Source organism: Xenopus tropicalis, chromosome 2 (assembly GCF_000004195.4).
Source record: "Xenopus tropicalis strain Nigerian chromosome 2, UCB_Xtro_10.0, whole genome shotgun sequence".
In the NCBI taxonomy this organism is placed as follows: Eukaryota; Metazoa; Chordata; class Amphibia; order Anura; family Pipidae; genus Xenopus; species Xenopus tropicalis.
Genome location: NC_030678.2, coordinates 119,559,338 through 119,583,550, shown reverse-complemented (window position 1 = coordinate 119,583,550; position 24,213 = coordinate 119,559,338). Strand labels below are relative to the sequence as shown.

At 38.8% G+C, this 24,213-nt stretch overlaps 1 protein-coding gene across 4 annotated transcripts; it reads right to left on the bottom strand.

The window, feature by feature from the left end:
- Nucleotides 1–794: 794 nt before the first annotated feature.
- bivm (basic, immunoglobulin-like variable motif containing) lies at nucleotides 795–17,477 on the bottom strand. 4 transcript variants are annotated; one of them, XM_012957336.3, is made up of 11 exons: nucleotides 16,746–17,477; nucleotides 15,223–15,373; nucleotides 13,945–14,522; nucleotides 12,771–12,891; nucleotides 12,132–12,227; nucleotides 9,326–9,430; nucleotides 8,480–8,574; nucleotides 7,870–8,002; nucleotides 5,184–5,267; nucleotides 4,362–4,458; nucleotides 795–2,816 (listed from the first exon to the last, which is right to left on the bottom strand). In XM_012957336.3, the coding sequence occupies exons 3-11, from the start codon at nucleotides 14,414–14,416 to the stop codon at nucleotides 2,520–2,522; spliced, it is 1,500 nt and encodes a 499-aa protein (XP_012812790.1). In that variant the 5' UTR covers nucleotides 14,417–14,522; nucleotides 15,223–15,373; nucleotides 16,746–17,477; the 3' UTR covers nucleotides 795–2,519.
- Between the last annotated feature and the right edge of the window lie 6,736 nt (nucleotides 17,478–24,213).

The window sequence follows — 24,213 nt, the reverse complement described above, 5'->3', positions numbered from 1 at the left end:
GGGTTGCTGGTTCAGGTACATGCTGAGTAGCTGTTTAGAAACTGGTGCACTCTGTTGCATAATTCTGTTCACATGACCTTGACTGTCTCTTAGACATTCCCACACAGTGGTTTTTTATACGTTCCACCACATGGGAATCTATGAACCAGATCAGCACCAAACAGAATAAAACAAACCTGTCCATCCATAATATTTCTCAGTTTATAAAAGTAAAGTTTATAAAAAAAAAATTTAAACCCAATAGGTTTAGCCATAGTTTATCCCCAAAATTTATACTGGCAAACACGTAAATTAAATGCCTGTTGTATGCATATGATCTGCTGCAGCAACTTGGCCTGGAATCTCCGGAAGGAAACCCCAAGTCTCTCACTTCCTGCTGGAAGGAGCTGTACTTGAACAGGTCATAAGATATAAATACGTGGCAAGTAAGTCCAACAGGAAAGTTTCAAACAAGCAGAAAAGGCTGTTCCCATACATCTGTATAGGAAGAAGTGGCAGGTATGTAGGGATGTTTAGACCTCTGCTGTTTTACACCTGAGCACAGCAGCACTTAAAGCATCCAATGTGCCAAAACATAGCACAAAGTTCAATGGAGAATTTTATATAATACAGGATTTAAAGGTATTTTGTAGACTACTGGAAATGAACATCATTGACTGCTAGGCATCTGCCTTATAGTGATACTTTGTGGTATGGTTTGTACTCATTGAGCAGTTTTTTGGAATGAGTTGACAGATGTGTCTTAAACCCTTCCTAGAAATTATCAGCTGGCAAGAAACACAAGCACCAGTATATGTACATAAGTTAAGTTTTATCAGTTAGATAAGAAAAGAAAGGTACAGTATCAAAGAAAGAGAAGCAGATACATTGATGAAGTAGAACTATAAAAGTAGAAAATAAGCGAAAACTTTTTAAGACATTATTGCTGGCCATACTTACAGTATGTATATTTTGTAGCTTCTCTTTGCCAGCTTTCCAGCAGAACCGACACACTTGTGGTGTGGGTTGAGTTTAGTATTCATTTATACTTATTTTTCTGGCACTAAATAATAGCCCAGAGAGATATGTGCTGACATGGGGAGAAACAAAACTTAAAACATAAAGCTGCCCTCTGCTAGGCAATATTTAGATTATGATGCACATCAGTAGATAGGTTTAAGGACAGCCAGAAAAGCCTTTACCTCTGTGGACTTTGGTAAACCACTCTCTGCAAAACCTTGCTTCGAATAAGCAGACCGGAGACAGTTTTGCTACCCTTCTATATTAACGGGTATCCTCTGTTAAACATGCATAATCTATAGCAGAGACACCCATTTGGAGGTGCTTCAGTAGCTGTTAAAGGGCAACCCAAACAGCTATATGTTGATACCTACCAGTTTTATACCCCCAAACTGGATGAAAGTTCATGCTTTCTGGGATCTGCAGTTACAGATAACATTATATTCTTTATATACAGGAATCATTCTAGTCTAAACGCAAAGTCAAGGAAGCATGACGCTTTACAAAATATGAGGTTTACTAAAAAGATGTGCTTATGTGTTCTGATACATTAAAAATATGTGCAGGGGCACGTGTGGCACTTTGTATCACTGAGATAAAACACCACAAACTGTATCATGCTTCTTATGACATACCTAAATTATGTCTATCAAACTACATTGACCTCAGCAGTTAGGTAAAATTTGAGTCAGTTCCTGGTATTTTGTGTCTGTGAAAAATACAAAGACAAATGCAGTGCCAGTAGGCTAAAATTGCATATTGAAGTTGAAGAGAAAAAAAAATGGGTAGGACAATTTACAAATTGATGAAGTTGCGAAAATTCAATCATATAGAAAAAAAAAAAAATTTCTATGCAATTGCATTTTTTCACTTCATGAACACTGGCTCTTCTCCCTTTTATATATAAGTTGCTTATTAGCCACAGGGGAAAAAGGTCAGGTTACATAGCAGATAACAAATATGCTCTGTAGAATTAAATGGTGCTTTACAGAGCTTTTATCTGCTACATGGGCCATTTAGCCCTATTTCCATTTAATTAGCTACCCCAATGGCTACATAGCAGCTTATTTATAAAAACTATAGTATTAGTGTTCCTGAAGCAAACACACAACTTCTACCAGTGCCGGCAACAGTATATAATACAGATAATTACTTAGCTAATACTTTAATTTTTTTTAGTTACTGGAAAAAAGTTTAAATGTTATTTTGTGTATCCATTTTTTCAGGCCAAAACATTTAATAACCTGAGGTGCAGTGCTTTTCTGTTGTAGTTTAATAGAAACTATTTAAATTCCAATTTTGTGGTTAATAAAACCCCTCTGATATGCCAATATACAGTATACTGTAGATCAGGCATGGTGTTTATGAGAGATACATTCAAAACGATTGTAATAAAATTGCAAAAATTGTATGAAAGCCCTACAGATGTCTACCAACCATGTACAGCATTATATGCCTAATGCGTAGCTAGATGGAGGTGCCATGAACCCAAACTACAAATAACACCGACTTCTTACAATTCAGTCATTTCCTTCACAGTCCGTATCACTTTCAGGTGAGCCACTACCCCTGCGCTCACGTATATTACACATTCTTTTCCATGCAAGCTCTTGCTGAAATCCTGCACTAAAGGACCTCCCCAGCCGCCCATGCTGTTTCTTGGAGACGTTATCCTCACTTTCAGACTTAGGGATTCTTCTTCCTTGTATAGGTGGCTGGGGCTCTGGCCTAAGGTTTCCAAGCTGCAAGGGCCATGGACCAAATCTTTGCCAGCTGAGTCTCTGGAATGCCAGAAGGCAGTGAAGGTTTCCGCCAACCTGCAAGGTAAATGCAACATTTGAAGTGATTATTTAATACGTTGGCCAAGCTACTGTTGCTGGATTGCAAATGTTTACAGTAAAAAAGAAAGCAGCAAGCTGTCTTTCTGCTACCTATTGTCTACATATGTTCAAGCATTAGAAAAATAACAGTTTCCTCAACCATATTTAATAAAGTTTCAATGGCACTGCCATGCAAAAACAGTAGTGTCCTGGCATTGTAAGGGTTAACCTAGCCACACACAGATACCCTTAAACAGCCATTTCAGCATGGCATTGTGTAGGTGGTGCATTTGTCTTGCTACATATATTTTTAGGAAGCTGATAGGTTTGTTTCCCTTTAAATTAATGATCAAAGAAATAGGCTGGTTGCCAAGAAAGGGGATCGGTTGAGACAATAAATGAATTAAAGAGATTTATCCATATGCCCTCTGACTTGGGATTCCCACCCTCATAAATTACATTTTGGTTATGAGGAGAACACATGCTTCCTGATTATATCAGACAGGGCCCTCCTACACCCACCCATTTGGATGAATGGTTTTAAAGGACTGGAACATTAGATAATGTTTAATAACTTTCTAATCGCTCACACGTTAAACACAGCATGCCAATATTATACAGTTAATATTTTATACTAGGAAGTACTAATACCATATTGCAGAAACAGGCCTGGAACCACCACTAGTTTACAATGGGCTGTAAATGCTGCCTTACTGTACACTCCTACTTCATATATAGTTAATGAGAGGAAATACATCAGGATAAAAACAAAAAGCTATGTCAACTAGGGATTGTTATAATTTGAGGGCTAATATTTGATCTGGATGCATACATACCTCTCCCTTCCCAAAGACCTAAGAAGCTAAACATACTGGTATTGTACAGGTTTTCTATTTCGCCCTGAATATTTTATAATTGTACATTTTATGTATGTACTTTATTTTGTACCATCTCCTTTTCATACTTAAGCAGTGGTCACCTTGGAATATTAAATATGAAACGTAATAAATTTTGTCCTTGTTGTTCTAATGCAGGGCTGTTCAACTGAAGGCCCGTGGGCCCAATGTGGCCCTCCAAAGGATTTTTATGGCCCCCAGTCTGCTTAAAGGCTCCATAGGCTTCACTATATGACATGATGTGTGAGATATAATTGGCCCACTACAAGTAATATTTTGGACATACTTTGGACCCATACTGTTAAAGACTTGTGACTGTACCTTGACCCTCTGCGTGATGAAAGGAAATGTCTGTTTAAAATGCCAATAAACCATTTTGCTGCAGGCTGAGCAGAAAGTTCATGTTCAAATATAACTCCTGTTTACTGCAGAATAGCTTAGTGAATTAGTGTAAGCTAGGGTACCACTGCACAAAAAAGATAAACTGTGCTTAGGGGCTACAACTCTTTAAAGGTAGGAATACAGATAATCAATATTGCTAAATAGCTTATTTTGTGGGATTATAATAGATGCCCTAAACTTAGTGGAAAGACTTTTCATCCCTTTTAACCATGAAGTATATGGCATGATACAATCATGCCCTTACCTTTTTTGTTTTCCTGTATTGAAGGCCTCTTTCAGGGTGTCTAATATCAAAATATTCAGGATTTTGAGTATTTAAGTCAGTAACAATATCTGTCCATCTAAAGGAGGTTAAACATTTTCAATTAATACTAGTACATCATATATGAAAATATTAACAAAACAAACATTTTGTACAAAGGTTATCATTGCAGTTTCACGCATACATTTGTATAGTACAAAATATACAAAATGGGATCGACATGATAATACCTTTTATTTTTAAATATGTATCTCGGTTTTTTATGTATTCACATGTGTGAATGCTTGATTAAGATCCCGCTATATGGCGACCATATAGGATAATAATGGTTATGTCACTTTAAGATAAATTATGTTGATACATATTATGTCATATATTTATATTCATGTGTGGGGGGAGGAATACCTGTTCTAGCGCAACTTAGCGCTCTTGTTCTTCTTTCTTGGTCTTGGTAAAGTACCCCTTACATGTCTCTTTACTGTAATACTTTGAAGCAAAAATACATAATGAACACTATGTGACCAATGTCTTTGCTTATCACTGTTTGCAGCATACTCATATGTAATGTTTAATGATCATCCACTGTCATGTGTGAATTGTCTCACTTATTGGAATATGTGCATTAACCTTACTCGTATGTAATGTTTTATGTGTGAATTTATCACTTTTTGGAATATGTGTATTAACCTACCTATATCATATCTTGTAAAAGGATAATTTACTTTAATTAGGCAGTAAAACAGTATTTTTTATCTTTGTAATTAGACGGTATATTAATATTTTGCTACAGAAATAATGACCTACTTTTTGCAGTGAATTGTGGGGTGTTTTCTGCTTGGCTCACCAATTAAAATCCAATACTCCACTTCATGTGGAAAAAGTTGGCCCCTGAAATAAAAAGTAAAGTAAATTTCTGTTACAGAATAATATTAAAGAAAAATGTGCTTGGTATGCTATCCAGCTGGTTGCTATTATCTGCCAGGTTGGCGATACCAGGGTTCAACAAACAGAAGCCTACTAGGCAAATATTGTGTTGGGCAATGGGCAGATATCTATGGTCTTCTTCTAATAGGTCTGCATTGGCCCAGGTGAAGTCCACATTAGACATTTGATGCAGTCCTCGTTTATAGAAGGAAAAACTAAGTAAGTTTTATCAGAAAGGTCTATGTAAATACAGCTATAAGCACTCACAGAAAAGCTGCAATTCCACTATCGTCCTCTATAAAAACAAAAACAGGATGTCTTGTCTTATTTTGTGTACAAATGTACTTCCATATCAGATTTCCTCTCTTAGAAAAACACTTCTTTCCAGGGGCGTAGTCTGCACAGATCTCTCCTCTCTCCCCTTTCCTGCCCTCCCCTCCGATAAGAATGTAGAATAATTCACTCCCCCTCCCATCAGAATGTGTGATCTATACTACCAACAGCAAGAAGCTACAGAGATTAAGCTAAAATGGCAGCTGCTATCCTAAACAAATGGAGGAAGCTTCTAGGGCTGTTTACTCAGGTATGGTAAAGCTTTCTGCAGAATTAATATAGCATTCTATCTTGCACTAATCTGGCTAATCTATTGGCAGTAAAATGCCAAAATAACTTTCCTTCTCCTTTAAAGTGATACTGACAGCAAAAAAGTACTTTTCAAAATATGATTCTACATCCAAACATACCTATAGGCCATGCTGACCATTTTTTCCTGAAAGTTTTGTTTTTCTAAGTAAATCCTGTTAATGATAGCTGGCCCCGACTGTCTGGCAAGCCGACTGTATCTTCTGAAGCCGTCTGTCAGAAGTGGAGTAGCTGACGTCAAAAAACTGGGAGGATCCCAACATTACTTTAAGCAGCGTAACTAAACATGACCATGTGACCTCCCTTCCCAATGCTTGTGAGCCTGCAGCATTTACCTGTGGATGTGTTCCCTCGCTGTTTGTGAGTTTATTTTTTTATGGTTCTCTTTCCCCTTTCTCTCACATTCTTGCAGTCCTTAGCCTGCTTCAAAAGGACTCTCCCCATCCGCATTACACGCACAGAGAATTAACAGACGCCGTCAATCTTTCACAGTTGAGGTCCGATTCCAACCACAATACAAGCTTGGAGAACGGTTACTTCAGCTTTACTCTGATTGATGGTTTCTGTTAATTCTCTGTACGTGTAATACGGAGGGGGAGAGTCCTTTTGAAGCAGACAACGGACAGCAAGAGCAAAGTTTATTTCTATGTGTGTGTGTAACAGAAGGGACAAGGAGAGCCCCCTAAAAGCAGGCAATGTGATTGGGTGATTTTTTTTGATGGAGGCGTTTACATGGCAGTGCAGAAGAGCAAACATGGCTGCCTTGTGGAGTAGTAGTTGATCTGCTCCTAATAGTAATGTGACCAAACTGGATTTTTTTAAAATAACAGTTTAGAAGCTCATAACATAAACACAATGGCAGGTGTAAAAAATAAAAACGGGTTTAATAGGTGTCAGTATCACTTTAATGGCTCTGAACAAAGATCCCTATTGTAATCTGTTTGTTGGTCCAGGGGCCAACAAGGCAAAGTTGGGTCTTTATTGGCATAACGGAGTACTATAATTACACAGCAAATGAGAGAATTTTGCCTCTATGGTTTGTATAACAGGTGTAATAATTAGTTATAATCACACGCTAACAATAAAAATTCATGTTACATCAGGTAAAATTTCAAACACTTCAGATTGCACCTCTACACTTGAAATTAAATAACAGCTTCCTTTACCCCTAGCCACTTAGCCATAAAAAAAAATAATTTCCACAACCTCACTACCTTCATCGTGAAGAACTTCAAATGCATCAAATGAAAGTTCAGTTCCTTATGTCTAAAGAGGTGGCCTCTGGTTCATTAATCTTTTATATGGTAAAAAAAGATCTATAATATCCTCTAATGGACTAAGTGTAATCATGTCCCCTCACAAGCTCCTTTTCTCCAGTAAAACAACCCCAACCCTGACAGTTTACCTTTATAATTTAAACTTTAATCCTTTTAACGAGTTCAGTTGCAAATCTCTGCACTTTCTCCAGCTCATTAATATCCTTCTTAAGGACTGGAGCCCAAAACTGCACTGCATAGTCAAGATGAGGCCTTACCAAGGACCTATAGAGGTAAAACTATGCTTTCGTTCCTTGAGTTAATGTTCTTTTCAATTCAATACAGTACTTGCTTTATTTCAGTAGTCACTGAATGACACTTACTAGAGTTACACAATGTGTTATCCTCCAAAATCCCCAAACCCTTTTCAATTAAGGATACCCCCAACATACTACCTACCTATAACCTTCTACTTGTTCACCTCATTTGCCAGTTTGCTACCTAGTTTTACAATTTAGTCAAATCACTTTTCAAAGTGGCAGACTCCTATATGGAACTTAGAATTTTGCGCAATTTAGCATCATCAGCAAAAACATCAGCCCACCTCAATGTACTTAATAAACAAGTTAAAAAAACACTATACTAAGATTTCCCTGTATTTTCCTCACCTGTATGCTTTGGATGCCTTTGCAGGGGTTGCCTCAAAACCAATAGGGCAAAAATAATGATTCTGGCAATGATAAATGTAGGCAGTTGAGTCCTCTTTTAACCCTTGCGTTAACTTCGACAGTGCTCCAACAGCTAGAAAACACTCAAAATAGAAGTTTAGATGAACATGGGGAAAATGTTCAATAAGCAATCATTTCATAGCTAGGGCTCTTTGGGGGTTTTACATACTTGGGAAACAGAGCCACTGTTAGGAACACAAAAAGCATAGCAGGCATAGAAAAGTTGATGTATTCCCCTTCACTCAACTTTGTCTTTGTCCTGAAGACATGCTGAGAGGATATCAGCGAAAAAATGCATAGTTTTGGGGAGGAGAGGAGAGCATGTTGACTTTTCGATGTAGGCAGTAAATGCCAAGGCTGCTCCTTGTGTAACGTTAGCCTAATAAAGCTTTATGAAGGATATTTAAAAACTAATTATAGAGAAGAAGTACTATCCATTCACTACTGTTGAGTGCATACTTACATCAATGACACAATATTGTATGTTAATTTGAAATGTATTTAAAAAATAACTGCAGATCTTTAACATGGATACTACTGTATCACTCACCAGTTTCTCCTGCTGTTTTGTTCTTGCCATGTGGCTTGTAGAGGACATAGGAGCATCCTTTTACATGGTAATGATCATTGATTTGTCTGAACCATCTGATGAGAGAACAATCCTGTTGTGATTCCACTTTTTAGTAATGACATGCTTATAACTAAGTATGTGATTGTTGTGGCAAATTGCGGTAGGAATTGTGTGCTGAGACTTAGTTGATAAAAATGTGGAATAATTATGTGGGCACATTTCAGAAACCATCTGCAAAAGGGGGCTCTTAAAAAATGAATTTGGCACAAATAAATTCCATTACACATGAATGTGATATGTGAGGTAATCTATGCTAGCAACCTGTGCAAATTTACAGATTCCTTTTGTAGATAAGGTGCAGCAGGCTCCAGTGCAAGGGAGCCCTTAATATAAGAACTGCATTGACAAAGTGGTCATTACAGGGCTTTCGTTGCATGTTGTGCCTGCAGCTACTCTATGTTGCTCCAACTACACTATAAGGGTAAATAAGTGCGCAACCATCTATCCTTGTGATGCCTATGCCATTTATAAAACAAAGTTTTGTGCTTAATTGCAGTGGACACATTTATGCTAGAGCTTCCCAGTAGCCCCAAGGGTAGAGAAAAAAAAATTGGAAATCATAAATGGGCCAGCTCTTAAATGTGAGTGGGAGAGTTAGTTTAGGGTCCTGTATTTTGAAAATGTAGTAGATGGTATTGCTGTTAAACAGAAAGTGTCTTAGGATTCTAAGAATAATTGTAACAAAGACAGTTTTATACAACATGAGCAAATCAAGTCGTTGTATTATATTCCCTCAAAAATAAAGGGGTAAAAAGCACAACTTACCTCATCAAAGTTGTGTTTCCAGTAAAAGGACCAAACCTAATCTCTTCAAAAGGTGGTTGAAACCCCAAAATATGTAAAGCTTCCTCCTGTGTAATTGGTGGGAGGCTTTAAGATGATAAAAAAAGATTCTATTTAACACTGGAAAACTGTGTTTTCCCTTAGAGATCACATGACCAGAAATAATGCAGCTTTTACTGTAACAGGAATTAGTATGGAAGCAAAAAGGCAGAACCCTTTTCATTCATTGGCTGATGTGGCCTAGCATGTATGTGTGCTTTGGCTTGTTTGTGTGCACTGTGAATCATATGATCCCAGGAGGCGACCCTTAAAGGAACAGTAACACTAAAAAATGAAAGAGTAATAAAAATATAATGCACTGTTGCCCTGCACTGGTAAAACTGGTGTGTTTGCTACAGTAACACTACTATATTTTATATAATAAGCTGCTGTGTATCCACGGGGGCAGCCATTCATTATGGAAAAAAGGAGAAAAGGCACAGGTTACATAGTGTTTTATCTGTTATCTGCTATGTGCCTGTGCCTTTTCTCCTTTGAATGGCTGCCTCCATGGCTACATAGCAGCTTATTTATATAAATTATAGTAGACTTTCTGAAGTAAACACACAACATTTACCAGTGCAGGGCAGCAGCACATTATATTTTAGTTACGTTTATACACTTTCATTTTTTGGTGGTACTGTTCCTTTAATTCTTAAAATGGCAGTTTTCTATTTAGGAGTACCCAATAGCACATACAGGTATGGGACCTATTATCCAGAATGAGCGGGACTTGGGGTTTTCCGGATAAGGGATCTCTCCGTACTTTGGATCTCCATAACTTAAGTCTGCTAAAAAGCATTTAAATAATGAATAAACCCAATAGGATTGTTTTGCCTCCAATAAGGATTGATTCTATCTTAGTCGGGATCAAGTACAATGTTCTGTTTTATTATTACAGAGAAAAAGGAAATCATTTTCAAAAATTAGAATTATTTGCTTATAATGGAGTCTATGGGCGATGGCTATTCCGCAATTCGGAACTTTCTGGATAACAGGTTTCCGGATAACGAATCCCATACCTGTACTACTAAAAAAGAATATTTTTATGAAAATGGTTTATTTAGATGAAGCAGGGGTTTACATATGAGCTTGTTTATGCTATTTATATGTTTATAGAGACCCACCTTGTTTGGGGATATAGTTTTCCTTTAAGTATGGTACATAGATACACAGATGAACTATAGGAAGAACTACTGGATCTCTAACAATCCAGAAGATATGACAAAAGTGTGCAGATAATAATACCTCAATAACATAACATCATATTACAATCCCATGTAATGTATGTTGCAAAAGGGAAGCTTTTTCCATAATGCCTAATGCCATAATGCACACTGGCGAAAGATCTGCTTGTTTGGTGACCTCGCCAAACAAACAGATCTTCACATGTATGGCCAGTTTTAGATCTAGAGATGCTGATGCAGAGGAAAGAAGGACAACAACATTTTTGCAATTCTTGAGAGTGAGAGAAATCTATAAGGTACATAATCTACTTTTCAAAGATTACAGCAACTCTCAAAAGCCTTTGCTCAGGAACAGCTACAACCACCAGCATTGCCTACGGCTCACAGCAAGTGCAGCGGCAACTACATGGGCAGCTAAAGACCAAAGAATTTATCTATAAAGCAGGAATAGGCACAAGGCACAAAATGGTACAAAACAGCATGTTTTCTGCTTATAATGCACCCTGTCTTTGTGCCCTGCATCTCCAGGCGCAACTCTCTGCATCTCTTCCTACACTAAGGACAATTGGCCCAACAGAAGTATAGGAGACCTAATGACCCTTATAAAACATCATTCTGTAGCTTCTGTAAAATCTAGGTGTACCCATACACACACACAAATACAAAAAGCAACCATCCAATAGATCATTTTGTGTCTGTGGGACCAGTGTTTGTACAAACATCTAAGAAGTTGTGTGGCCAGCATGTTTAGATGATGTGAAACCTTAGACATTGTCAGAATTGGCAGTCCATGTATAAGCCAAAACAAAGCACCTACACCATTGATATCTGACAGGGCATATTTCAAATGGTGATAAGACAAAACAGAGGCGCCAAAAGGATAAAATTAGCTAAAAACACTTAAAAACCCAATGGGTAATTCAGAGGAGGTAGTAGTAAGCTTACCTCCTCCAGGCAGACACCAACAAAAGTGGTAATTTTCAGTAATAGTTTATTCACAACAATATTGCAACGTGTTTCACAGGCATTTCCTGCTTCATCAGGCAATGTAGAATAAGCACAAAAAAAAAAAAAACAGTGTCTTTGTATATACACACCAGGAGCCTCTGTGGGGTCAGGACAATCTCCCCACCTGCCTATACAGTGGTTGCCTATTGGTAACCCTGGCTTGTGAGTATTTATTTGTTTATTCTACCATTACTCCTTGTAAAAACATATTACACTATTGGGGCTCTTGGTGTTCCTTTTTGTCTTCATATTTCAAATGGTGGTCATGCTTGCTCTGGACTTAGCATAAGCCCTATGTGTGATCCCATTGTTGGCTCAAGAGCCCACCATTTAGTTTAGCTCAATGTGGACTATACTACATTGCTCAAATGATGAGAATATCTGCACATCTGGTGACCTGTCATCATGTTTAAAATAAAGAAAGAAAGAAAAATTTCATTGAATTCTGTTCAAAGGATTTTCAGTAAGGTCCCTTGTAGTCACTAATGAGAATGCTACAGCTATATTTTGTTTAAAACAGAAATACAACGGTAAATTCACTTTATATTACGCACCTTCCTGCTCCCAGAGTACTGTAAAGAAAGTTCCAGCATGATACCAGAGAAGAAATGCCACACGATGTCTTGTACTGAGGTCGACTGATACAATACCTGCCAAAATATTAGCACAAAATTGAAAGATTATGGAAGATAAACACCTTTTTAGAGACACAAAATTATTATATTTATATAAATATAACAGTCACCAGAATCAAGCATATTAACCAGCAGTCTAAAGGTGGCCATATATGTAACAATTACAATCTTTCCTACCACCATTGGTTGTAGTCTTTAGAATATTTCAGGATAACCATAAGATCCTAAATATGTGAAGGTAACCATCAGATACTTCGTATCACATTAAGTGGCCTATTAAAGAATCTTACCAAACTAAAATATATATATATATATATATATATATACATATATATATATATATATATATATATTATAATATCCCCCACATTTTTCCACATTTTGAAGCTTTTGCATATGAGCTGTTCTATGTGATATATTTTCAGGGGTGTAGTTTTCCTTTAATATTTAAAAAACTAATACCTGTACAGACGAAATGTAGGCTAGTTTTTAATATTTACTGCTCACACAGACAAATATTTTTTTTTTTTTTCAACATAAGCATGCAAATTACAGTACCATCGCCTGAGGTCTAGAACTTTCCGTTGTTTAACATCATCTAGGATTAAATGTTGAGGACAGTCCCGTAATGGTTTAGCCTTCCTTTCAGTTTTCTTCTTAGGAGTTTGTTTATTTACACCTGCATTAAAATAAACAAATACATTTGCAGGTGTATTTTTTTAGTTCAGGTAAAAGTATAACATTAGGCTATCAAGGGCCACTAAATAAAGTCCATGAGACTTCCTATAAATATTTGTGATAAAGAAGTATGCAGACTACAGAAAATTACATGACTGACGTGTGTTGTGTAGCTCTAAAAAGATAATCAATGTTGCACCACTACTATAATAAATTAAACCCAACATAGGGTCACTAGTTTCCTTTATAGAAAATAGTGATAAATAGATACCATTATTTATCAGACATAACAGGCATTCCAAAATACAGCAATTCAAATACTAAAGGTTTATTAAGCCTAATAAATAGTCTGTATGTACATATGGTAGCTAAAACTAGCTAGCAATGCTATGTGCTGTAAGACTGGCTATCAGTAAAGGTATATTGCCCATTTATTTAAAATAATTTGTTTTAGATATGCTTCTACTGCTGAAAATAAATTCAAAAATACATTTTAACTGAGGGTGAATTCCTTTGTAAACATTTTGTATTATTTCCAGAAACTACTTAAAAATGAACACGTTAAGTGACTCATAGGGGCAGATTTATCAAAACACGAGTTTGAATCCCGAATGGGAAAAATTCGGATTGGAAACGAAAATTTCTGAAGATCGCAAATATCACAAAAATGCTTCGGAAAAAATCGTATTAGTCACGATAATTTGGTATTGACGATCCTAAAGTCACAAAATTTTCATACCAAACTTTTGTAAACATCGGCACAACCGATCCAATTGTTTTCACGCTAAAAGTACGAAAAATTCGTGCAAGGTACGAAAAAGTCGCGGAAAATACGATTGGACCGATCGAGCGAACGGTCGGAGCGTTCGTGGATAAGTAAATGTGCCCCATAGTATGCATTGCATATTGCTTACCTGTGCAGAATTCTATAAACATATGGCAAACTCAATACCTAATGGAATACTAACTGCAAAGGAATATATTACTATATGTCTAGCCAGCTGAGTTCATATAGAGCAAAAAGAGTGAAAATAATCAGCCAAGACTCATTCACCTGATCTGCTTTTTAACCTGGTAGTCATTGTGCTGAAGTCTGATGTATCAATTTCCCAGGCAAGTGGACGCGTACCAAGACTGCCAGATAAAGAATCCAAGCTTGCATCCTCATTGCATGCAGAATCTGATTCGCTGGTCTGGAGATCAATATAATTTATTGTATTGCTCAAAGCAGATTTGTCCTCTGAGCTTGAGCTACAGACGGAACTTGATGATTTACAAAGAGATGTTGCTTGATTTAAAAAGGCGTAGTCTGCACAGATGGTATAGAACTTTTCCTTTGTGTGTGTCACAGGACATCCCCAGGGATAATGTCTTTCTGCAGGAGGCCCAATATTTGCTGTGGCAGCATCTCGTATACTGTAGGATTTCACAGTGTCATGGAGATTATTCCTCAGAGGCTGACTCTTGGGTTTGCGGTCGTTATTTTCAGGAATGCTTGTAACTCTGTCAGCTTCTATGTTAGGCATTGAATGAAGATGCACAATGCAGTTCAGGGCAAATCAAAACAGAAATATCTGCAATGTTTTGATGAAAAACAGTCTCACCTAGCGAACTTCATCCTTTAACCAAGACCTAAAATGCAAAACAATTAAAAATAATATTATTTCAGGTTATTTTAGATTTTTTTATTAGAATTTATATCCCTGCAGAGCTAGCAGCACATAAAGACTACTTCCATGGCAGCTGCCTGGCCTTTGTAAAAGATTCCTAACCCAAAGGAATGGATACACACAAAAACTAGCACAACAACTGAAGATGTTTGAGATTTTCAGATTTCCCAGCATCGTTATCTTAGTCATTATTAATTTATATGGTGCCAGCAAGTTACACAGTGCTTTACATTAATTTATAATAGAGACTTATAATACAGTAACAAACAAGGGTTAGAGGATAAATATATGGCCAGACAGCCCTACAGCTCACAAGAGCTAATAGTTGTTATTATCATTACTATTATTATTATCATTATTAACATGTATTTATAAACTGCCAATATTACAAAGCACTTTATACAATCTAAAGAGCAAATGAAAGAAACATGAGCTCTGGTTCAAAATGCAGACCAAAGCCATAGATGTTACCTATGTTTTCTTACGTTTATTATTACTGAAATAGGAAAATTGCCTTTGACACCCTTAACATACGAGCACAGACTGTTACATGTATTTTATACAGATATTTGAACAAGATGTAAACACTTATCTTTGCTTTCACGTACGCACTAATTGGCCAAGGAAAACGAACCAAAAAAAATGCAAAGGCAAATTAATACCAAGGGAGCTTGAATGTAAAAGGCTTGTGACAGCAGCAGCACCAAGGCAACGGAATCCCTAGCCAAACAAAGCAGCACAGTCTGTCACACACGGCCAAGGCAGGTTCATGTAACCGCAGCACGGGGGGGAGGGAGTGCCTGATGGTTTGCTCTATATAAAAAAACAGAATAAATAGCGTATACCTGAATCATCAGGAAAGAGAGGGGGCAGTTACCTTTCTAATTCCAACAAAAATGATTGCTGCAGTCATGTGTACATAGTCATGTTTATTTACCTACCTTTCCATCTACCGCCATCAATAATAACCTGTCTCTCGGTCATATCATCAAGCTGCTTGCTCTGGTTATACCATTCCCCTCTTCTTCACCACTCCCCAAAAAAAGCAGTTGCCTGATAAGCCCTAAAGCACATTAAACAGTATCATCGCCACCTACTGTACGGAAGACTTACATCATTTAACTCCCTCACTGCCATGTCTTCACCATGCACATTTCCTCTGTTGTTAATGTTATCATTAAAAATTGGTAAATCATTTAACTGCGTCATGTCATGCAACCATAAAAACGAACAGTGGCACTCTAATAAATATTATTATTATAAACCAGAACATCATTTAACTTAATCAGGGCCATGCCAACATGCTGTGAACAGCGCCCCTCTACTTAGTTGTTATAATAACAGCGCAACTTCTTTTGTGCCAGGCCACCATGCAATGAGCAGTGTCACTCAGATTAATGAAATTACTATAGGTTAGTACATAGTTGAACTCTTTCAGAGCTAGGCGAGTATGGAGTGTATAGTATAATAATAATATAATAATGCAATTGTAAAATCATGTAACTGATTTAGGTCTATGTAAGGATGCAATAAAGAGTATATTTGTAGTAAATGTTATCATTATAAACTAGTGCCTATGATGGCATGCAATGTATAGCCCTTTCCTTTTAATGCTATCATTAAACAGAGAGCACTGTTTAACTGCTTCAGTGCCATTCCAACATGCTGTGTGCAGTGCAGTGTCGGACTGGCCCACCAGGATACCAGGAAAACTCCCGGTGGGCCCAGGTGTCAGTGGGTCCTTCTGCTACTAAACATTTGGCCTGCTTCGTGGTCATTCCCTATTTCTGAATGGTAACAAAGAGGAAAAATAGATGGAAGAATAGATACTAGCATGTAAATAAAAGAGACTCGGAGAATAAAGAGGAAAGGAGAGTGGGTAGTTTGGAGAGTGGGCCTATGGTCTAAGGTTTTCTGGTGGTCCCCTGAGGTCCCAGTCCGACACTGGTGCAGTGATTCTACTATGAATGGTATCATTATAAACTATTTCACCCAATGAATTCTCTGTATAACACCCCTGTCTGTTATGTTAAGAAATTACTACATTACTTAACTTTTTCAGTGCTATACAATTTATACAGGAGACACCAGTGCTGAGTTTCTGGGGCATGGGGGCATGCCCTCAGGTTCATGGAGAAGTGCACACTGAGGGGCAGGAGTTTTTGTATTAGCTGGGTAAGCTTACCTGCTAGACAGTAGGGTCAAGTTAGGGTCAGCTAGCTGTGAGAGAGCAGCAGTGCATTATGGGGTTAGTTCTGGGAGAAGTTTCCAGCAGATGTTCAGACAGATGTGATTGGTGCGCAATATCGGGCTTTGATTGGTGTCCCAAGATGCGCGAGTTCAGGATGTCCCAGCGCATTCAAGCTACAGAGAACAGCACCGCTGGATCAGCGCAAGCACCCCCGGCAGCCGCCCTACTCTCCACCTCAGGAATGTCCAAGTCGGAAGAAATCCTCCGCTGGGCTCAGAGGGAAGCAGATACTGATGAGCTCCGCTTGCTGGGGTAGCTGTACCTGCGTTCCACCACACAGTGCATCACATCAAGTCCCAAGTCCCCTCCTTCTAATGAGGCAACATCAACTGCGACCCCAGCTTCAGGATTGGTCAGGCGCCTACCAGGAAAGAGGCCTGGAACGCGGTGGAAAGCACCAGTGCAGAAGAAGGGAGCCGCCAATTCAAAGGCTCCAGTCAAGAGGAATGCTCCTGTCAGCTCACCCCCCTTTGCAGCCTGCCCAACAGTCCTGCAGCAGATCCGGATCCCCCATCAATCAGCTGGCCCTCCATGTCTCCACCGTCTCCTAGCAGATGGGAGCTATGGCTGCCCCTTCTCAGAGCTGTAACACTGACTCTAACCCAACCTCCATGCACGGAGATGTGGGAACTTTTAAAGTTGTTGCTTCGGCAGCTGCAGTTTCCTCCCCCCTCCCTCAGTCTGTTGTTTCCCCCAAAGGTCCAGCCTTCACAGTGTGGACCATCCACAGCAGGATGCCGGCTTCACACAGGAGCTTGGTAACGCTGACAATGCTCAGCTGTTAAAATCTTTGCTGTCTTTACTTTCCCCTGGCGTGGCGTCCACGCAACCTTACACAGGGGTAACTGAAACTGCTTTTAGGGATTCTATACTGTGCAAAGCTACTCCATTAGGTCTGAATTTACCTCAACCAGTTAAAGATAAAATTGTGAAAGAGGAATATATTGACCTTTTATCCTTGCTGCCAGCTGTAAAAGTATTTGTTAAGGAAAAAAAATAGCGGGTCAGAAAAAATAGGCGCAGACCTGTGGCTAGAACTTTTACCAATTGGCTGCAGGCATTCTGCATATATGCTAACATTTTGTGTATTAACCACTCCCAGATGGGAGCTAGTTTGTGGATTTTGTTCTAGAGGCATATAAGGCATATGGCAGGGCAGCATGGTTTATTTATGAGGATACATTTAGGCAGAAGATGGCTGTTAAGAGGTCTGTCCCATGGGTTCCAATGATATTGACCTCTGGATGGGCAAGTTAGCTCCTTGTCCAGTTACTTCCCCAACAAGCACACAAAAAGAAGCCTGGCCAAAAATATAACAATTGTTGGGTGTAGCAGCTTGTAAATGGCAAATAATTGTATATTGTATTGTAAACAATTGTAGATATAAGCATTAGTGTTCTCACTGTGCCGGCAACCACCCAGCCTTTCGATGCATCAAGAAATTTGTCACTACTCCCAACAAGTTGTTATCAAAAGAGGCAGGACAAGTTGATAACACCAGTGAAATTATCAGAAATGCTGCCCTATCTAAAGCAGTATCCAAATCACAGGATGATAGTATTAATTGAGAATGGTTTTAGGTATGGCTTTTGGATCCCATCTAAGGACAGGGCTTCTTTAGTTATTCCTGATAATTTAAAATCCATTAATGCTAATTTAGAGGTTGTGAGGACAAAAATATCAAAGGAGATGGCAGCTCAGAGGATTATTGGTCCTTTTCAGGAGCCTCCTTTTGTGGATTTTAGAGTATACCCTTTGGGTTTAGTCCCCAAAAAAGAGCCTGGAGGTGACTCAATTAATGATGGAATAGACCCTGAGTTATGTTCGGTATCCTACATTTCTTTTGATCAAGCAATTAAAATGATGAAACAGTGTGGTAGAGGGGCTTTGCTAGCGAAAAGCAATAGCTGGCTTTTAGGCTACTGCCAATCAATCCAAAGTGTTGGAAACTGCTTGGTTTTTATTTCGAAAACCTATTTTACTTTGATTGTTGTCTCCCCATGAGATGTTTATTATCTTGTTTTTATTTTGAAGCTTTTGCCACGTTTATACAATGGAATGTGCAGAATGAGACAAGTTCAAATATCATTTTGCATTATTTAGATGCTTTTTTCTTTGTCAGTCCAGCATGCTCAGATCATTGACTTTATCTGTTAAGGACATTTATATGGCTCTCTGAGAAATTTGGTATCCCTTTATCTAAGGACAAAACACTTTTCCCAAGTACTGTAATACAGTTTTTAGGAATTGAACGGTTAGGCAAGAATTTAGGCTGCGGCAAAAGAAATTAGATCATCTCAAAGGTCTGATAAATTCTGCCTTATCTGTTAAAAAGTTGAAGTTAAAACATTTATATGAGGACTTAATTGTTTGCTATATACTGGAGCAAGAACTTAGCTGGTATTTCTTATTTTTTTGAAGCTTCAAGGAGTTCACGGTTTTACAAAACCCTCTTTAGTAAAACAGATGAAGATTTTAGCAAAGATCAGACAGTCACAAGATAATAGGAAACTGATTACTCTCTTGCTTTTGTCCAAATTAGTGCAAATTTGCCAGGAGTTTGTTTCTCTTAGTATGAGTCTGTAATGTTCATGTTTTTATTTGTGCTTTCATTCTTCGCATCATTGAGGGTTAGTGAAGCAGTTTCAGGCAATAAGCACAGGCCTTGTTGTCTAAATGTTTCAGACGTTGTTGTTGTTCAGGATAAGGTAAGGATACTTTTGAGTAGCTCTAAAACTGCTAAACTGGAAAAGGCAGAGTAATTTGGTTAGGAGCCTTCCAGTTCCAAAATTTGTGTCACATATTATCTTTTCTTGAATATAGTGAGGTGCAGCCTAATATTCCTGGTGCACTTTTTGTACATGAGGATTGCTTGTTCTTATCCGCATTCCAGTTTCAGCAGGTTCTTTAAAAAGTTCTAGTTATTTTAGGTCTGTCTTCAAAGAACTACAATACACATTTGTTTAGAATCGGCGCAGCAATACAGGCAACACTTTTTGGTTTCACCGAACAGGTAGTTATGCAGTTGGGCAGGTGGTCTTCTCAGCACTATTGTTTTATATACACCCTAGTTTAATTATGTTGGGTTGAAAACCCCAACATACTGTTCTTCGACTTTAGCTTATTCTTCCGCTTCTTCTTATTCTTATTCTTAGCGCCCCCCATTTTCTAAACGCTACTCCTCCTACAGTTTTAGGGGTACAACACCCAAACTCCCCACACTTCTTCGCCCTATAGCGGAGCAGGTTGCTTGTGCTTTTCTAAGTGATCCGGCCCCCCGTCTTTTTGTGGCCCCGCTCCGAACCCCCCAATTTTCCCATTGACTTTGACAGGGAAGATTTTCAAACTGCTGCCGCACTTACAGCTTTGAAGCTACACCCCCCAAACTTGAATAACATAATTATGGGGTCACCCCGAATGAAGCAGCAACATTTGTTGGATGACCCCAAAGTGGGAGGGGTCAACAACAGCCAATCATATTGTACCCATTGACTTTTATGGGGAAATTGAAACTGCTGCCAAACTTACAGCTTTGAGGCTACACTCCCCAAACTTGAATCACACCGTCATGGGCTCAGCCTGAATGAAAATATGATGATTGTTGAATGCCCAAAAGTGGGCGGAGATGTGAACAGCCAATCAGATTTTACCTATTGACTTGGCAGAAATCCAACCTGCTGCCATTCTCACAGTAATAACACCGGGGTCCCCAAACTTTGCAGAGTTAGGCACCAGGTAACTGTGGTTCAAGGTTAGAAAAAGTGGGCGGAGCCACCAACAGCCAATCAGAGTTTACCTATTGACTTTCAATGGGGAAATCCAACCTGCTGCCATTCTCACAGAATTAACACCAGGATCCCCAAACTTTTCACAGTTGGTCACTAGGGGACTGTAATTTTAGTTTTGAAAAGTGGGCGGAGCCGCCAACAACCAATCAGATTTCACCTATTGATTTTTATTGGTTTGATGCCAGGGTTCGCAAACTTTGCACAGTCAGTCACTGGGTGACTACTTACTCAAGGTTAGAAAAAGTGGGCGGGGCCGCCAAAAGCCAATCACATTTCTTTCATTGTTTTCAGTGGGAAAATTTTTACTTCTGCCATTCTCACATGTTTAATGTCAGGGTCCCCAAACTTTGCACAGTTTGTCACTAGGTGACTATGTTCCAAGTTTAGAAAAGTGGGTGTGGCCAGCAACAACCAATCAGATTTCACCTATAGACTTCATATGTTTAAATTTAAACTGCGGCCATTCTTTAAATATTAATACTAAGGTCTCCAAACTTTGCAGAGCTAGTCACCTGGTAACTGCAGTTCAGAGTTAGAAAAAGTGGGTGGAGCCAACAACAGCCAATCAGATTTTACCTTTTGATTTTCAATGGGAAATTCAACCTGCTGCCATTCTCACAGTATTAACACCAGGGTCACTAGGGAACTGCATTTTTAGGTTTTAAAAAGTGGGTGGAGCCACCAACAGCCAATCAGACTTCACCTATTGAATTTTTTTGGTTTAAGTTGCTGCCATTCAGACACTATTAAAACCAGGGTCCCTAAACTTTGCACAGTGGTTTTTACTGTATAACTGATCCAAGGTTAGAGAAAGTGGGCAAAGCCCATTCAGTGACTTCATGTTTTTCAACCCAACATGAAGTTTGTTCTCAAACTTCCCTTTCTAGTTGAATATTGACATGGTCCTTCCATACTGTGTTTTTTCTTAGGACGACCTCTCATGAGGAGCGCATATATGGCACCAATTTCGGCCTCAAAAATGTAAACATAATTTGGATGGGACTAAGGAGCATAAAGTGGGATGACCTTTTATCTGTGGCCCTACAGATGGTAGCTAAGTGGGGGATTTCTGCTATAGTGGTTGTATATTTAGGGGGTAATGATATTGGCTCCATTAGGTCTATTGACCTCGTCAGGAACATTAAGTGTGATTTGGCACATCTTCGCTTCATGTTCCCTGGCTAAAAAAGCCATTGGAATGCTGCAGGAAAAAATTAACTTCTGTGTTTCAAAGTTGGCACACATTTCAGTTTATCGTCACTTTGAGTTGGAGTAGGAAAGTAGAAAACATTGCCTTTTAATTTTTTTTTTTGTAAATTATAAATAAATCTTATTTGTAGCATCTCTCCTTTTTTCATTGGGCAGACATAATTTTAGTAGTTAAATTGTGATTAAGAATGATAATTACTGAAATATTGTCTATCTAATGTAGCTCTGGTAAAGGGAGGGTTACAGTGTAGGGCAGGTGTGAGAGTCACACATACTGACCAATCAGGTCTTGCACTCTTTTGGGGGGGGGGGAATAAGGACTAATAAGGAAGAATGTCTGAGAATGTGATTTTACATATTTATTAAAACTATTGTGAGACTTCCACAGCTTCCATCTAGGTGTATTCCACAATTTTGCATTTCGCAACTTGCCTCTTCATACAGGCAGTAGATACAGTACATAGGTTAATAAATTGGAATGCTTGGGGGCCTGGGAGGATGCTGGGGGGGGAGCCAGAGGATGCTGGGGGGGGAGCTGAAGGATGCAGAAGGAAGCAGCGGGGAGCGGGCCATAGTATGAGTAATTTGGGGGAGGACCACCAATGTTTTAGGAGACCCTGGGCTGGCTAGCAATGTTCTAGGGGGTACCTGCCCTGGCACCAATGCAAAACATAACCCCTGGCCACCAATGTTTTAGGGGGGCCCTGGCTACCAAAGTCTGTATGTCCTTTGTATTGATGGGAGGGGTCATTGGGGGTGTGGGATGAGGGGGGGGGCAGAAAATTTTGTTGTGAGGGGCCCCGTGATTTCTGATGGCGGCCCTGCGTGCAACTAAACTGGTAAAGAGGATGGAAGATTTAAACTATGAGGTTAGATTGTCGAGGTTGGGGTTGTTTTCTCTGGAAAAGAGGCGCTTGCGAGGGGACATGATTACTCTGTACAAGTACATTAGAGGGGATTATAGGCAGATAGGGGATGTTCTTTATCCCATAAAAACGATCAACGCACGAGAGGTCACCCCTTTAGATTAGAGGAACAGAGTTTCCATTTTAAGCAGCGTAGGTGGTTTTTCATGGTGAGGGCAGTGAGGTTGTGGAATGCCCTTCCTAGTGATGTGGTAATGGCAGATTCTGTTAATGCATTTAAGAGGGGCCTGGATGAGTTCTTGAACAAGCATAGTATCCAAGGCTATTGTGATACTACAGTTAGTATTAATGTTTGTATATATTGTTTATGTATGTGAGTGTATAGATAGGTAAGTATAGGTTTGTGTGTTCTAAGTTTACTTGGAAGGGTTAAACTTGATGTATGCTGGTCTTTTTTCACCCCTATGTAACTATGTAAGTAGGCTGCACATAGTGTTGTCACCTGCCTGGTATTTTACCCACCTAGCCAGTAAAAATGTTGCTTGATGCCCTTTTTATTAACAGGGTAAAAACAGAAAAAGTAGGAAGCCTGATACTTTTTTTCCATAAAACGTGGCACATTCATGCAGAATAATACTGCTTTCCAGCTTTCGCTGAGCTACAAAAAGCTGTTTATGATGGACAGTGTGTGAAACTGCATTAAGCAATAGCAAGTTCTCTGAAAAATACAGTTTTCCAGATTACCATTTCAAAATGGAGGTACAGTAGTACACCCTTCAGGAAGTCACATTATGTCCAAGCTTATGTCCAGGCATAGACCAAATTGCTTTTGGTTTTGCAATAGAAAGCTCCTAAACGAACCAGTTGCTTTTTTATATTGTCTGGGAGTGCTTGTTGGTTAGGATTGTCCCCATGTATTTGTGCTGTAAGGGTCTTTGGGAAATAATTATGTTACAGCCTCTTCAAAAACTTGTATGGGCTTATAACCCCTATTTGGCAGTATTTACAGACCAGACCAGCTAGACAGGCATTTAGAGCATGGGGTACATAGTACTCTAACACATAATATGGGCTTTCATTATGTGAAAATATCCAAGTGGTGTAGTGCAGTAGTACTTTGCCCAGTAACAAGGTGAAAGAGAAAATCGAAGGGTTTAAAGCCATAGGGGTATATTAACCCTTTGGTCTCTACAGGCTGCATGGGGAGTACTACATTTCCTAGTCCAAAAAATGAAATTGTCTCTGAATTTTCTATATATATGTATATTAAAACACGTGAAAAAAGGCTTCTGTTCCTAGTTGTTGCTCTGTGTGGTAATGGTAACACGACATATTTCGGGTTAATACCCTTTATCAATACCTATAATAAATGTTTTGCAGTAAACCTGCTGAAGCTTTTTTCCTATTTTTTGGATTTTACATTTCCTAGTCACTCTGACTGAGCACTAACATTTCATCTCCTATGAACTGCGCTCATAAACACTAGTTACTGTATAGCATAAAAACATGAACCTGTGTATCAGCACTTGTGTTCTATGC